The 12,797-nt window shown below is 56.5% G+C and overlaps 1 protein-coding gene across 1 annotated transcript; it reads left to right on the plus strand.

Annotated features, from left to right (window-relative positions):
• Positions 1 to 1,619: 1,619 nt before the first annotated feature.
• Positions 1,620 to 12,591, plus strand: PGF (placental growth factor). Its single transcript, XM_050335323.1, has 7 exons — positions 1,620 to 1,758; positions 1,930 to 1,969; positions 2,608 to 2,804; positions 4,243 to 4,319; positions 6,010 to 6,039; positions 6,130 to 6,192; positions 6,827 to 12,591. Exons 1-7 carry the CDS (start codon positions 1,693 to 1,695, stop codon positions 6,846 to 6,848), a joined length of 495 nt encoding a protein of 164 aa, XP_050191280.1. The 5' UTR covers positions 1,620 to 1,692; the 3' UTR covers positions 6,849 to 12,591.
• The last annotated feature ends 206 nt before the right edge of the window (positions 12,592 to 12,797 follow it).

The raw sequence follows: 12,797 nt of genomic DNA on the forward strand, positions 1-12,797 counted from the left end.
GAGGAAACAGCTTCAGACCAGGAACAGGATTGCACTCGGCAATTAAGGGTTGGTCTCCCCAGCCACAGGGCTCCTGGGGGAGAGCCCTTTGCTCCAGCGCCAGAGGCTGGCCTTGTGTCTGAGAGGTGGCCCCAAGGGACCTTCCTGCAAGGACAGGCGTGAGGCCCCGTGTGGTCACGGTCTTTGCAATAACAGGATTCTGTCTGTCCAGCGAGTTGGCAGCAGCTGCTGCTCAGGGCAGCCTCTGCTCTTGGGTGGGAGGAAATGCTCCCTTCACCCCCATCTCACAACTATCCCTGTGGAAGGTGTGTGTGGGGGTCCCCTTGGCCCAGGAGAGTCTGTAGGCTGATAGAGGGAGAGCACAGGCATGCTCCAGTCACCGTGTTAACGTTACCTGCTCCTTGCTGCCGAGCCAGTGGCGAGAGTATGAACAGGCACCAAAGCCCCCAGCAGCTGCTGATCTGCTGCTGTGCCGCTGAGTGATGAACTGCAGCGCACCCGGCCCCGAAGTGGGGCTGGGATTTCTGTGTGCTTATCTCTCCACCATCTCCATGCTAATTTGCCAGGCTTTGCTCCAACAGCTTTCTCACACATTCAGTAGTACCAATGCCTGGAAGCTCCCGACAGAGCTCAGCTCCTGCTGGCGCCTGAGCCGCTGCCACCTGCACAGCCCAACAGGGCTGAGGAGAGGCAGCTGGCGTGTCCTGCATCCCCTGGGGACAGACCCCACAGGGCTGGGGACAGACCATTGATGTCCTCATGCTGCAGGGACAGACCTCACACAGTGGTGGGTAGGGAAGACCTAGAGCAGACTCCTCACTCTCCCAGGAGGACAGAAACGTGAATCCTGGCATGGATACAGAGCCCATTATTTCCCTGGGACCTGCAGCCCACGGGGGATCGTGTTGCCTGCTGACATCTCTTCACACCTCCCTTAGCTCCAGTGTCCCTGGCCGCTGGGGCTTAAAAATAGAACAGAAAAGGCCACAGAGCTCCTTTGGGCTGGCAGCAGGATTAGGGCCCAGACCTGCTCTGCACCTTTCCCTTCCAATCTGGAGGGACCCACCATGGTGGACCGAACCAGGATGCCGTACCTGGGGCTACTGGGGACTGGAAACATTCTGACAGGGCTCCAGTGGGGCAGGCACGGGGCAGCTTGTGGGGAATAGGGTGGGTGGATGGTCACGGGATGTCTGAGTGGGGACAGGACAACAGCAGGGGAACGGGAAGGATGGGTGGGAAAGGGGCTGTCGTGGGGGCACATGGCAGCCAGGTGAGCTGACGGGCCTAGGGCAGTGAATCCAGCTTGCTGAGGAGCCCAACACAGCACCGGTGCTTCCCGCCCGCCGGGGATGCACCGGACAGGGGCCGGTCCCTAGAAGCGCCGGGGTAGCCCGGTGGAGAAACGGCCGGAGGCAGACCGGGGAGCTGGAGGAGGGGGCTCCGCCACGCCTGCCAGCACCGGCCGTCCCCGCGGCCGCCGGGGAAGGGCACCTGCTCCCGCCCCGCGGCGGGGCCGGGGCGGGGCCGCGGCGGTGAAATACGGCGACAGAGCGGGGCGCGCTCCCATGGCCCGGCGGCGGCGGCGGCGGCGGCTCGGCGGGGCCGGTGGCCCGGCGGCGGGCGGCTATGTCGGGGGCGGCGGGGCGGGAGCGGCGGCGCTGAGTCGGTGCCGGGGCGGCGGGAGCGGCGATGCGGCTGCTCGGCGCCTTCCTGCGGCTGCTGGTGGCCGGGACGCTGGGGGCGCCGCCCGCCCCGGTGAGAGCCGAGGGGTGGGAGGGTGATCGGAACGGGGGCAGCCCGGTCCCCCCAGTGCCGCTGCTCGGGGTGACCGTGACGGCCGGGGCAGCTCCTCTCGGCGCTGGGCGGGGGAGCGGCGGCGGGTCGCTCCCTGCCGCCCCGCTAGCTCCCGCCTCTCCCTCCCCGCAGGCCCCGGAGGAGCGGGGGACCGCCAGCGCGGAGTCGCACGGTGAGTTGGCTGTGGGCGGCCGCCGGTGCCCCAGCTGGTAGGGGGCGGCAGTCCCGGGAGGGCTACGCGCCGGGCCGGGGGTGCTCGGTGTTCCTTGGGGTATTTTACCTCCGGAGCCCCGCGGCGACGCCCGGGCAGGCAGCGGGGAGCTGTGCCGGGTTCGGTCCCGCAGCCGTTTCCCGCAGCCCGCCCCGGGCGCGTGCGGACCGGACACCGTCGCAGGCGGGAGCGGAGCGCAGCCCTGTCCCTGGCTTGCCCTCCCTCCGGTGCCGGCGTGCGGGGTCCCGGGTGGGAGCGCTCCGCTCCGGCTGCCTTCTGCTCTCCCCGTTCGGAAGCCCGAGGGGGCGGCTGTCTGCCCGAGGGAGGGCCAGGGAGCGGGGCAGCCCCGCCGCGGCGGGGGCGAGCAGAGTGCTTGGGGAGGAGACGGAACTGGCGGGCAGAGGGAGAAAGAGCCCACCGGGGTGGCTGTGGTGGCTGTGCGAGCCCCCTGCACCAGTGAGTGATGGACTTACTGGGCAAAGGGGGTCTTCTGCATTCTTGTGCCCCATGATGGCTGTAGGACCCCACCGCAGGTGCTGCACCTGCCCTGGCGGCCTCTCTGGGCGTCTCCTGATAGACCCTGTCCCGATCTCTTGCAGTCTTGACTTTTCGGGAGATCTGGAATCGTAGTTTCTGCCGGCCGCTGGAGCAGCTGGTAGACGTCACTAACGAGTTCCCTAACGAGGTGGAGTACATTTTCAGACCCTCCTGCGTCTCCCTGCAGCGCTGTGGAGGCTGTTGTGGGGACGAGGGTCTCCGCTGCGTCCCGGTGGAGACCAGCACAGTCACCATGCAGGTACGCGCTGCCGCTGCGGGACCGTGGCTGCGCCGCGGAGGTGGTGGGCTGTTCACGAAGCGCCGGGAGGGTGAACTTGCAGACATCATAGCAGCGTGGCTAACAAGGGAGAGAGTTTACTACTGCTCAAATGCATACCAAGCCAGGAGGGTCCCTCTGCCGGCCCTTTGGGCTTGCCCCTGAGTCCAGGTGTCACCCCTGGCGGTACTGGCCTCACTCCCTGCTTCCCTGCCCTCTCCTTTCTGTGTGGGCCATCTTGCTCATTGCTGTCGTCTTTCCAGACCTTCCCTGTCTTGTGATGGAGTTGGAGGTCTTCCATTTGCCTATGACTGCCTACTGGGACAAAGCAGGCGCTGCCCCTGAATCGCAGGGAGAAGTGAGGCTCTCCTGTGTCAGGCGATGCCTGTGGTGGTGCTGACGGTGAATGCCCCCACACGGGGGGCGTGGTGAACATGAAGGACTGAGCCAGCCACATTTTCAGTCCCTGCTGTGGGAGCTGTGAAATGTGGGATGGGACATCCTGTGCCGATTGACTCTTCCCCGTGCACTGGGCAGCAGTTGTCCTCACACTGCAGCCTTTCCACTGTGCTGCCAGAGAGATCAACTTGCTGATGCTGCAGGGAGCAGGGCAAAGCTCTGCTTTGCCGTGGATGACAGATTAGAGTGTGCCTGCAATAAATCATCAGTGATTTTGGTCTCTTAGGGGTTGAAAGTGTGTTAGAAGGCAGGGTGGGAGTTTCCAAAAACTTTTGACTGAGGTGGAGCAAGGGCCTGACATGAACAGAAGGCAGCTCCCCAGGCACAGGTCTCCCTCCACGGGAAGGATCCTGCTGCTGTGCACAGGGTGGCAGTGCCAGACACTTCAGCAGGGGCTAGTGTGGATCACACCAATGATGAACATACTCTGTGAAGTCCCTGGATGTCTATCCTGAACATCAGGCTGGGCTGTGGAGTGACACGTGACAGGGCAAATCCTGTACCCCTGGATGGGAGAGGCACTGTGATACTGACTCCAGTCTGTTCATGCTCAGTGCTGTGGGAAAGGGGCCAGGAGGAGGCAGCAGCAATGGGAATGGTCTGGAAAACCTGCCAATGGGGGATATTTCCTTCAGAGAAGGGAGATTTGCAAAGTGAAAGCTTTCCACAAAGGCAGACACAGAAAAATCTCTTCTAAGGCTGGGAAATCCCATACCCATGGAACTTAAATTAAAGCCCTGAAGATGTGGGATGGCACTAGCAGAGCCTCCCAAGCTGCTGGGGCAGCTGGACCTGGCCTGTGCTGCCTACGTGTGGAGGTGGAGTCTCTGTTGTTGGAGGTCCCGAGGAACAGGTTAGACATGTGTCTTCCTGAGAGGCTGGGGCGGCAAGGCAGTAGTGCAGGAGCCCTTCCAGCCCCCTCCTGCTGCTGGCTGAGAAGTAACCTTTGCTCCTCTTTCAGCTCTTGAAGATAAAGCCAAATGGGGAGGCACCCTACGTGGAGATGGAGTTCACTGAGCACAAGCATTGCGAGTGCAGGTAGGGACCCCTGGGCTTGTTTTACACCTCCAGCAAGAGTGACCCTGGCAGCTCACCCTGCATGTGGGACAGGGATGCCCAGGGGGCACCCTCTCTGTGCTGAGACCCGTTCACACTAGGGTTTGATGGTCCTTATAGCCTTTTTCAGCTGCAGACTGCACCACACCTCTGCACCTGCTCCCCACAGCCAAGGGTGTGTGGCATTGTGCACCAGGGTCAGGCAGCACGCACTGCTTGCAGGGCTGCAGCAACTGTGACTCTGTGAGCAGGCATGTCTGTGCCCCCCAGCCCTGTGGCTGCCTTGGCATGCCTGTGCTGCTCTGGCCAGAGGCTCTGCCTGTGGCTAATGGAGCAGAGCAGATGGCTCTGAGGCAGATGTTTGGTGTGCCCAGGCTGGTGGCTCAGCAGGGAGGTCCATGGCTTGGCATGCTTGAGTATGACTGTGGCCCAAAGAGACAGCTCAACAGCTGGGCCTTGGGCCTCCATTTAATGGACGCTGCCCCATACAGACCTGGGAAGCAGAGACCCACATTCAAGTCAACAAATGAAAGCTTGAAACATGCAGCACCAACATGGCATGGATATCCAGCACCGGAATGGATGTGCAGCACCAACCTGCCACATAATCCTGGCACCTGGTCAACCCCTTGGGGTGCTCACTGTGTCTCAGAAGTGGTGAAAGCTTGGGGCAGGATGGGGCCTCTGCCTGGGGACTGCAGTGCTGTGGGAGCAGGGAGCAGCTCTGGTGGTGCCCACATCTGGTCCCTGCTACAGAGCCTCTCTAGCATTGTCTGCATGGGGGGTGCTGGCAATCACTCTCCATGATCCAAAGGTGATTTAATATTGTGAAAACTGGAAGATGAGGGTTCTTCTGGGCAGCCATTAGACATAATCCTTGCCTGGAAGAAGAGCCTGAGGATCCCCAGGTTGGTATTCCCCTGCAGTTGTGTGAGCAGCTGTACTGGAGTAGACCCAGCTCCATGCTCTCTCTAGAGTGTCTGTCGGTGGATGCAGAAGGGGGAGTGGAAAGGAGCACATGTGTTACTTCCCCCCCTCTCCACTTCCAGCTATTTTCCATGCAGGGAATTTCCTAAGCCTTTTGTGGTTTTCCTACCTAGGGTAACTCCCAGGGGATCTCCTATGAGCAGTTGAGTAGGCTGCCTTAGAATCTGTGAAAACCTCTTGCTGCAGCAGCTTTTGGCTTCTCCTTAAGCTTCTTCCACACCTGCACATCGCTCCCTTCTGTAGTTTAATGTAGGCATGGTAGATGTCCTTGCCTTGACCCCTAAAGGGGATGCTTAAGCCAAGTGTGTTGTGGCTGAGAACCACTACTGAAACTTTGCAGCAAATCCCACATGTCTGTTACTCAGGATATTTCGTCTTATTTAACTATGAGCTGCTTGAGAGCAGCTGAGACTGAACTTGCCTCACTGGCAAAATGTCACATCCCCAGGGGAGTCACCAAAGCTGACCAGCCCCTTTGCTGTCTCTGCCTTCTCTCTGCCTACTGTAATCAGCTCCTGGCTGAGGAGTTGATAGCATGGAGTGAAGTTATATTGGGTCTGTTTTAAGCACGAATCTACACAGGTAGATTGTGCTGTGCACTGGGGCATGTCAATAAGCCACCTTCTGCAGCTCAACCTGCAGCACTGCCCAGTAACCACTTCACTCTCTTTTTCCCACTCTGCAGGCCCCGGCAGGACCTGATGAGGTTGGGAAGGTAAGTAACACCAAGGGCGACATTACTGGTTGGGATTGTGGGTGTCATCTCCCACACATCAGTCCCTCTTGTGGTACTTTCCTTTTGAAGGAGGAGGTCCAAGAGCCGAGGTAAGAGAAGACAAGACAAGAAGGGACGGAAAGACTGTGAACTGTAAGTGAGCAGTGGCAGGTATGGGTGCTGTCTTGCGGGTTAATTTCTTTGGGATGAGCATCTTCTTTAAGCTCTAGATCTTTACTGACACTGTGAGAAGTGAGGGATTTGTGCATAGCAGACACAGAGGAAAGCAGGAGGGGGCAGTGGGGCAGCTGTGGAGAGATAGGCTTTTTACTAAAGGCTCAATAGGTGCTTCATAGTCTCCAGGCTCAGCTGCTCAAAGCTGGATAGAGTGGAGATGGATGGACTGGTTGACTTGATGGTGCTTAGGTCTATCACTATCATAGACCACACTAGGTTTCCTGAATCCATGAATTTCCAGTTTCAGCCTCATGTTGCTGCCAACTGTGTCTTTCCTGCTGTCCTTGACTGGTCATTGTTTGGGTTATTCTAACCTTTCCATCCTTTAGCTCACTTTCTCAATCCTCTGAAGCCTGCCGTTAGGGGCTCAACCAGCCCCAGGCCCATTGCTCCCACTCCTCCCCATGAAGAGGCTGCCTGCAGTCCCTTCCCCTGCAGTTCGGTGTCAGAGGGGCCAGGCACAGAGAAGGGGGATCCAGGGCAGGGCCCGGGGGTTCAAGTGTCCCTCCCTTGCTGGCAGTGCTCACCCCGTACCGTGCTCTCTTTGCAGATGTGGCACACCACGCAGGTAGCCTCTGCTCTGCCCCCAGCCTTGATCCTGCTGCCTGGATTTGAGCCAGTTGCATTTCCCCCTGGCATGGGAGACTTGTGCAGTCATGTCCCTCCAAGCTGTGTTGGGCAGCAGGACTCTGTCAGGGAAGAGCTGACTGGACTCTTGCCTGACCCTGGTAGGAATACATCCTGGAACCAAGGACTCCCTTGCCCCATCTGCCCTGTTGGCAGCAGGACAAAAGGACACACGACCAGGTCTGGGGCTGAAGATGAGGAGCTCAAGCCATGTGTTGGTGTTCAAGGGCATCCTGGGGACAGCGAGGAGCAGAGCTGGTTGATGTGCTGCTGGAACTGGCTGGGGAGGACAGCATGATGTGGGAAAAAGCAGAGATGGCTCACAGGGCTGCAGCTGCAAAGCTTCTCTGTCCTGTCAGCGCTCTGCAGCTGGGGAGGAAGGAAACCTGGGGCAGACAAGGCTGCAGGGCTGCATCCGTCCCAGCCTTGGCACGGGACAGCCCAGGAGAGTGCCAGGGAGCTTGCTTGGGAAGCTGTTCTGGTGGGGAATGGGAGGGAACCGGGCTCCTCACTTACAGCCACATCCCAGCCTTGCCCTGCTCAATAAAAGCTGGTGGTGAGATGTGGGAGCTGGCAGTGTGAGAACTCCTATCTGCTCTCCAGTAGCTGCAGGCGGGACACTTCCCTGTGGGCACCCATTCAGGCTGGAGGAGGGCAGTCCTGCAGTGATCCAGGGCTTGTCCCCAGCACCAATCCTTCAGCACCCAAGGGACTGCCCTTGGTTTAATGCTGGAGATGAGCAACCAGCAGGTCAGGACCAAGTTGCTCCCCACACCGGGACACTACCCATGTGCTGGAGTTCAAGTTGGGTACTGGGAGACCCTTGAGGGAGCTGCTGTTCTCCTCCACACCACAATGTGAGACTGGTACCTCTCCCTGTTTACCATCCTGTTTTCCCCACCCCATCCAAATGTCTGGCTCGGTGTTCTGTCCTTCCTGGCAGGGCTGATGCAAGATGTAGGGCAGTGTGGCGCAGGCTGCCCATGGACCTTCCCACTCAGGAAACACTCCACCAAGGCTCGTTTACCTGACACGGGGGCAGGCTGCGCTGGGGCCCCTGTATCTTAGTGGGAATACCCTGGGGGTATAGGGAGCTGGTGACCCTCACTGAGGTGGCTGTGGATGCTGCTGTTTTCTGCTTTTCCCACTCAGCCAGCCCTGTGCCCAGGTGCAGTGGGGAAGTTGCAGCCCCTGGTTTTCCATGCTTTGAGCAGTGTTCCTGGGTCTCTTCCTGTCCTCCCTCCTGCCCCTGCTGCAGAGGCTGCCTCCCAAACGCTTTCCATGCTGATTTGTGCAAGCCATATCCTGAAACAGTGCATACAGCTGGAAACCCTAAGGGTGACTTGGTTACCAGCATGTTTGTGGAGCACCTCTGGCACTGGGTTAAAACAAATCAAGGGTCATTCTTGAAAGCTACAAGCAAAAGACTGGAGGGCAAGATCTGCAAATGCTTCAAGATTACCCTCAAATGATGGGACCTGCAGCTTATCCTGCTCTGAGGAGCAAGAGTGGAGCCTAACGTAGCAGGAGTTGGGGTCCACATCTGCCATGGCTGCATGTAGTAGGGGCAGGCTCTCTCTGAATTGTAATGCTTGTGCTGCCTGGGACCGGCACAAGGACATGGGGACAGGGCAAATCTGTCAGGGAAAGCTGGTGGTGGGTGTTGAGATGATATGAATCTCCGTGCTGCCACCATGTAGTATGGAATGGACTGGGTGAGTTGTACCCATGCAGCTGGGCATATCCTTCAGTAGCTTGCTAGATCCCTTTTGGATCCCATTTCTAGTTCTGGTATACACGGTGTCCTGGGGCACAGCCTACACAGACTCTGCCTCAAAAATGACCCATGAAGTTCCTCCTTCACTACCTCATGGATGAGGGGGACTTGCTGCTTCCCTTCCTCTGTCACTCAGGGTCTACGTGGGCCACGTGGAACCCTAGCTCTGGACATCTGTCCTAGTCCAAGCAGGCTCTCCCCATCCCTGTGTGCCATTTCAGCCTGGCTGGTTGCTCTCTAAGGCCAAGGAGAACCATGTGCAGCACTTGAGGATGTACGTGATGGTTTCTATATTGTTTTTTAACACTAAAGTTTCACCTCAGTAGTATTAAACTTTTAAAGAAAGTTACATAAATCCAAGTATGTAAATTAATAAAATTAAGTTTATCAAAAGTGATTATTAAAAAAATCAAACAAATTCAAACACACTCATGCCCAGCAGCTTTTCCAAACAGTTCCTGGTGTCTGGTGTCACCTCTTTGACTGCTGCCCCACACTGAGATATTCCAGGCAGCTCTGCCCACCAGAGTTGGCAGGGCCAGGAGCCTGTCTTGCATGGCTACCCTGTGTTGCTTCTCCCCCTCCATCACCTGAACTGCCTGGGTGCTGTGTGTGGCCTTGTCCCCTGTTCCTCTTGTGGCATGGGGTCTTGGACAACAAGGACACAGGTTCCTGGGATGGATGTGGCTGTCCCACTGAAACAGCAACAAGGGCAGGGAGCAGGAGAAGGCATCACTTACTTACACAGGAGATTTGGGAGCTGCATCTCCAGCTGTCCAGCCTCCCTCTAACTCTGGGGAGGTAATGGGAACCAAATGAGTCCTAGCACCTCCCTGGAGTTCCTGTGGCTGCTGCAGGCATCACACACTCAGGGAAACACCGGCCTTCTTCCCTGTCCCTACCAGAGGTGAGAGTCCTGCGACTCCCCTCATCCCCAGGCAGGGACTTCCAGTAGGACATCACATCCACTGGTGGTATGAGGATCAAGGTGGGGCTGTACTGCCCCGAGGGGAAGAGCAGGGCTGCTGGCCTGAGGGCTTATGTCCACCACCCATGTTTCCTCTCAAGGAGACCAACCACTGTCTGCCTGTCCCCACTCTGTGTGCTCCCAATTGTGCCTTTTTTGGAGGCCTACAACACTAGCTCCTGGCGGCCCTCCTTGGCCACAGCAGATGTGTCACCTGAACACCCTGACAAGGTCAGCTACATCTACAGATGTACCTGGCAGAACCTCATGGACAGAACCTCATGTCCCGCAGGTGCTGTAGAGCAAGGCTGTAGGAGGAGACTGGTGCCAATGTAAAGGGACTGTGACAGACCCCAGCCCCAAAGCCAGCAGAGTCCCCCATGGCCAGGCATCAAACATGCCCCAGCCCTGCTGCTCCCAAATTCTCCATCCTTCCCCTGCCTGTGTACCCCTTGCAGACAGGCAGCTGTCTCACAGGAGCAGCACACACTGTGTTATCAGCGTCCCTGGGCTCCCTGTGTCTCCCAGCCTTACAGAGCAAAGGTTTGTTTAATAAGGCTTTAGGAGTCAGAGGTGCAGTAAGATGATTTAGAAGAAGAGTTATGGAGGAGACAAAACATAAACCAGGCTTATGCATCAGGAAAAAAATATTACATATTTTTGGGTAAGTGCCTGTAAAGGTGATGTGGAGATGTAATGTCATAGCTGATGAAGTCCTGATGCTAAAGCTTATCTGGTTACCTCCAACTTCCTCAGTCTTAGGAGGTCATCGGAGCACTGCCTCCCAGCAGCTTCTCCTGGCACATGCCGCTGCAGGTGTCTCACACATCTCCATGCAAATAAAGATCACTGTGGTCTTAATGTCTCACTTGTGACTTAGAAGACTTTTGCGTCTGAACAAAGTTGGGCATAATCCTTCTGCCTGTTGCAGCCACTGATGTTTGAAGTCTCAGCATGTTTTAAACTTTTGCCTGCTCTCATGCATCCATTTTAGGCTGTGAGAAAAAAGGCAGCTCTCACTTTGCTCCCTGTTATTTATCTGTGCTAGTTTTGCTTTGGGAGTTCCCACTTCCTGACAGGGGCCACAAACTCTTCAACAGGTTAATCTAAAAGTAATCCCCCAAATTTAACATCCTCCATCCAGCACTGACATGGGAACCTGGAAGTCCACAGGTAAGGGCAGCTGTGCCTCAGGACTGGTGTGTGTCTTCTCCTCTTGCAAGGCTCTTCCTTGCAGGCCAGTCCTTGGGGCACTTCTTGCTGATGCCTTTGGATCACGCTCTTCCGGCTGCTTCAGAGGTGTTTGCTGACGAACTCAACAGTTTTGTTCCCCTCCTAGCAATTCCTCTTCACATATCTCTGTACTACCATCACCTCAATATCCACACCCCTCTACAGATACGTTGTGCTGGATTTTGTAATTTACTGTGATCTCTGTCCTCTCCAGGCCCACATAGATCTGCTGAAGTCAGGCAGGTGAGCTGTGCCAGCAGCATCCCTGCTCTCATCCCGGGCCCCACTTCACTTGTTGCCTGCTCAGACGTTCTCTTGAGTTTGAAGGAGAAGCCCCCAGGCTCTGTGGGAATTAAAAGGCCCCAGAATAAGCAGACTGGGCAAAAAAAATTTGTTTCTGTGATCTAGGGTTTGGTGGGGAAACGGAACCTGGAAATGTTTTGAGGAGAAACCAAAGAACCAAGCAAGCTGATGATGTCTGGGCAGTGGGTTGCCTTACAAAGCAGAACCCTTTGTGTTCTCCCAGACCTGCCCTCTGAGGCACAGTTAATACTTTTGCACTCCCAAAGAAATGGTCTTTGTTAGAGGGAGTTTGGTTGCTGAATGCTCAGCTGAGCCGTGGGCACAGTCTTTACTTTTCTGTTCTGTTGTTAACAGGCTGGGCTGCGGTCAAGAGCTGCCTGGGGGGAGATCCCCTGCCATCAGTGTGCAGAGGGTATGAAGTAACCACAGGGTAGCCCCACAGCAAGTACTGGCTCCAGCAGTGGCTGAACACAGGGACTGACCATGCTGCTGTGGCTGTGATGGCATAGCACAAGGCCAGCTCCTGTCAAAATGAACCCCCCTTTTTAGAATCACTTTCTGTTGGAATGGGACATACCCATAGGTTAGCAAGGGATGAACAAAGATGCAGGTGCCTCTTTTTTCCCAATAAATGTTAGCATAGTTTTTCTTAGGCTATCCCTGGGATTTCATTCCAGCCCTCCTCCCTTTGCAGGTCCCCTGGCACCCCTCTGGAAAGATGGTTAGTCAAACTGGGACCAATAATCCTACAGACACAGCAAACCAGTTGGCCTGAGCAGTAACCGACTGAGCACTCCTGGTTCAGCAAATCTCTTTCACTAATAACTGTGGTGATCTAGTGGGCCCTGCAAGGTCTTTCTGGCCTTCCAAAAAAAAAAAAGCCAAACCAGGAGGGCAGAAATACACGTTTCTAGGCTAAAACAGAGACTGGTATTTTCTACATACTAAGTGGTACTAACCACCAGTGTAATCTGAACTACAGTGTCAGTTTGCTGCGCCTTAATGCATTTGTGCTGATTTTCCCTGTTCTGTACATTTGAAATAAGTTTGTAAAAGCTAATGAGTCTGCAAGAGCTGGTAGAAGGGCCAGCTGAGAGCCTGGCGTCAGGGGCAACAGAATCCCCTTGAAAGATGAAATCAGGAAGAGCTAAGGGTGCCCTGGGCTGACCGTGATGGAGTGGCAAGAAACCCAGCACCTTAACGGGGGTAGCGAGGAGCTGCTGGAGTGGGTACACCCTTCGGGGGCCGGCAGAGGCAAAGGCTAATTGAAACACGGCTAATTAAGCGTTATGGGAGGAAGCAAAGGTGGTGGCAAAGACAGCACTTAACGAACAGGAGCTTGGTTAATTAAGGGCAATTAATGGTGAATAACGATGACAATAAAGCAAGTAGAGCGACGGCGCTCACCACGCGTTACCGGAGCCTCGGGCAGGGGCGGAACCCCGGCACAGACCCCGTGGTGGGGGGCGGTGATGATGATGATGATGATGATGATGATAATGATGATCTCATCCGCAGCCAATCAGCACGGGCCCTCCGCGCCGCTCCCCCGCCGCCCCGCCCGGCGGTGCCGGGGATGCTTGGCGGCCACGCTGCCCAGGTGCGGGACCGCGG

The sequence above is a fragment of the Myiozetetes cayanensis genome, unplaced genomic scaffold (genome assembly GCF_022539395.1).
Source record: "Myiozetetes cayanensis isolate MyiCay16 unplaced genomic scaffold, myiCay2020 scf6-25, whole genome shotgun sequence".
Taxonomy (NCBI): domain Eukaryota; kingdom Metazoa; phylum Chordata; class Aves; order Passeriformes; family Tyrannidae; genus Myiozetetes; species Myiozetetes cayanensis.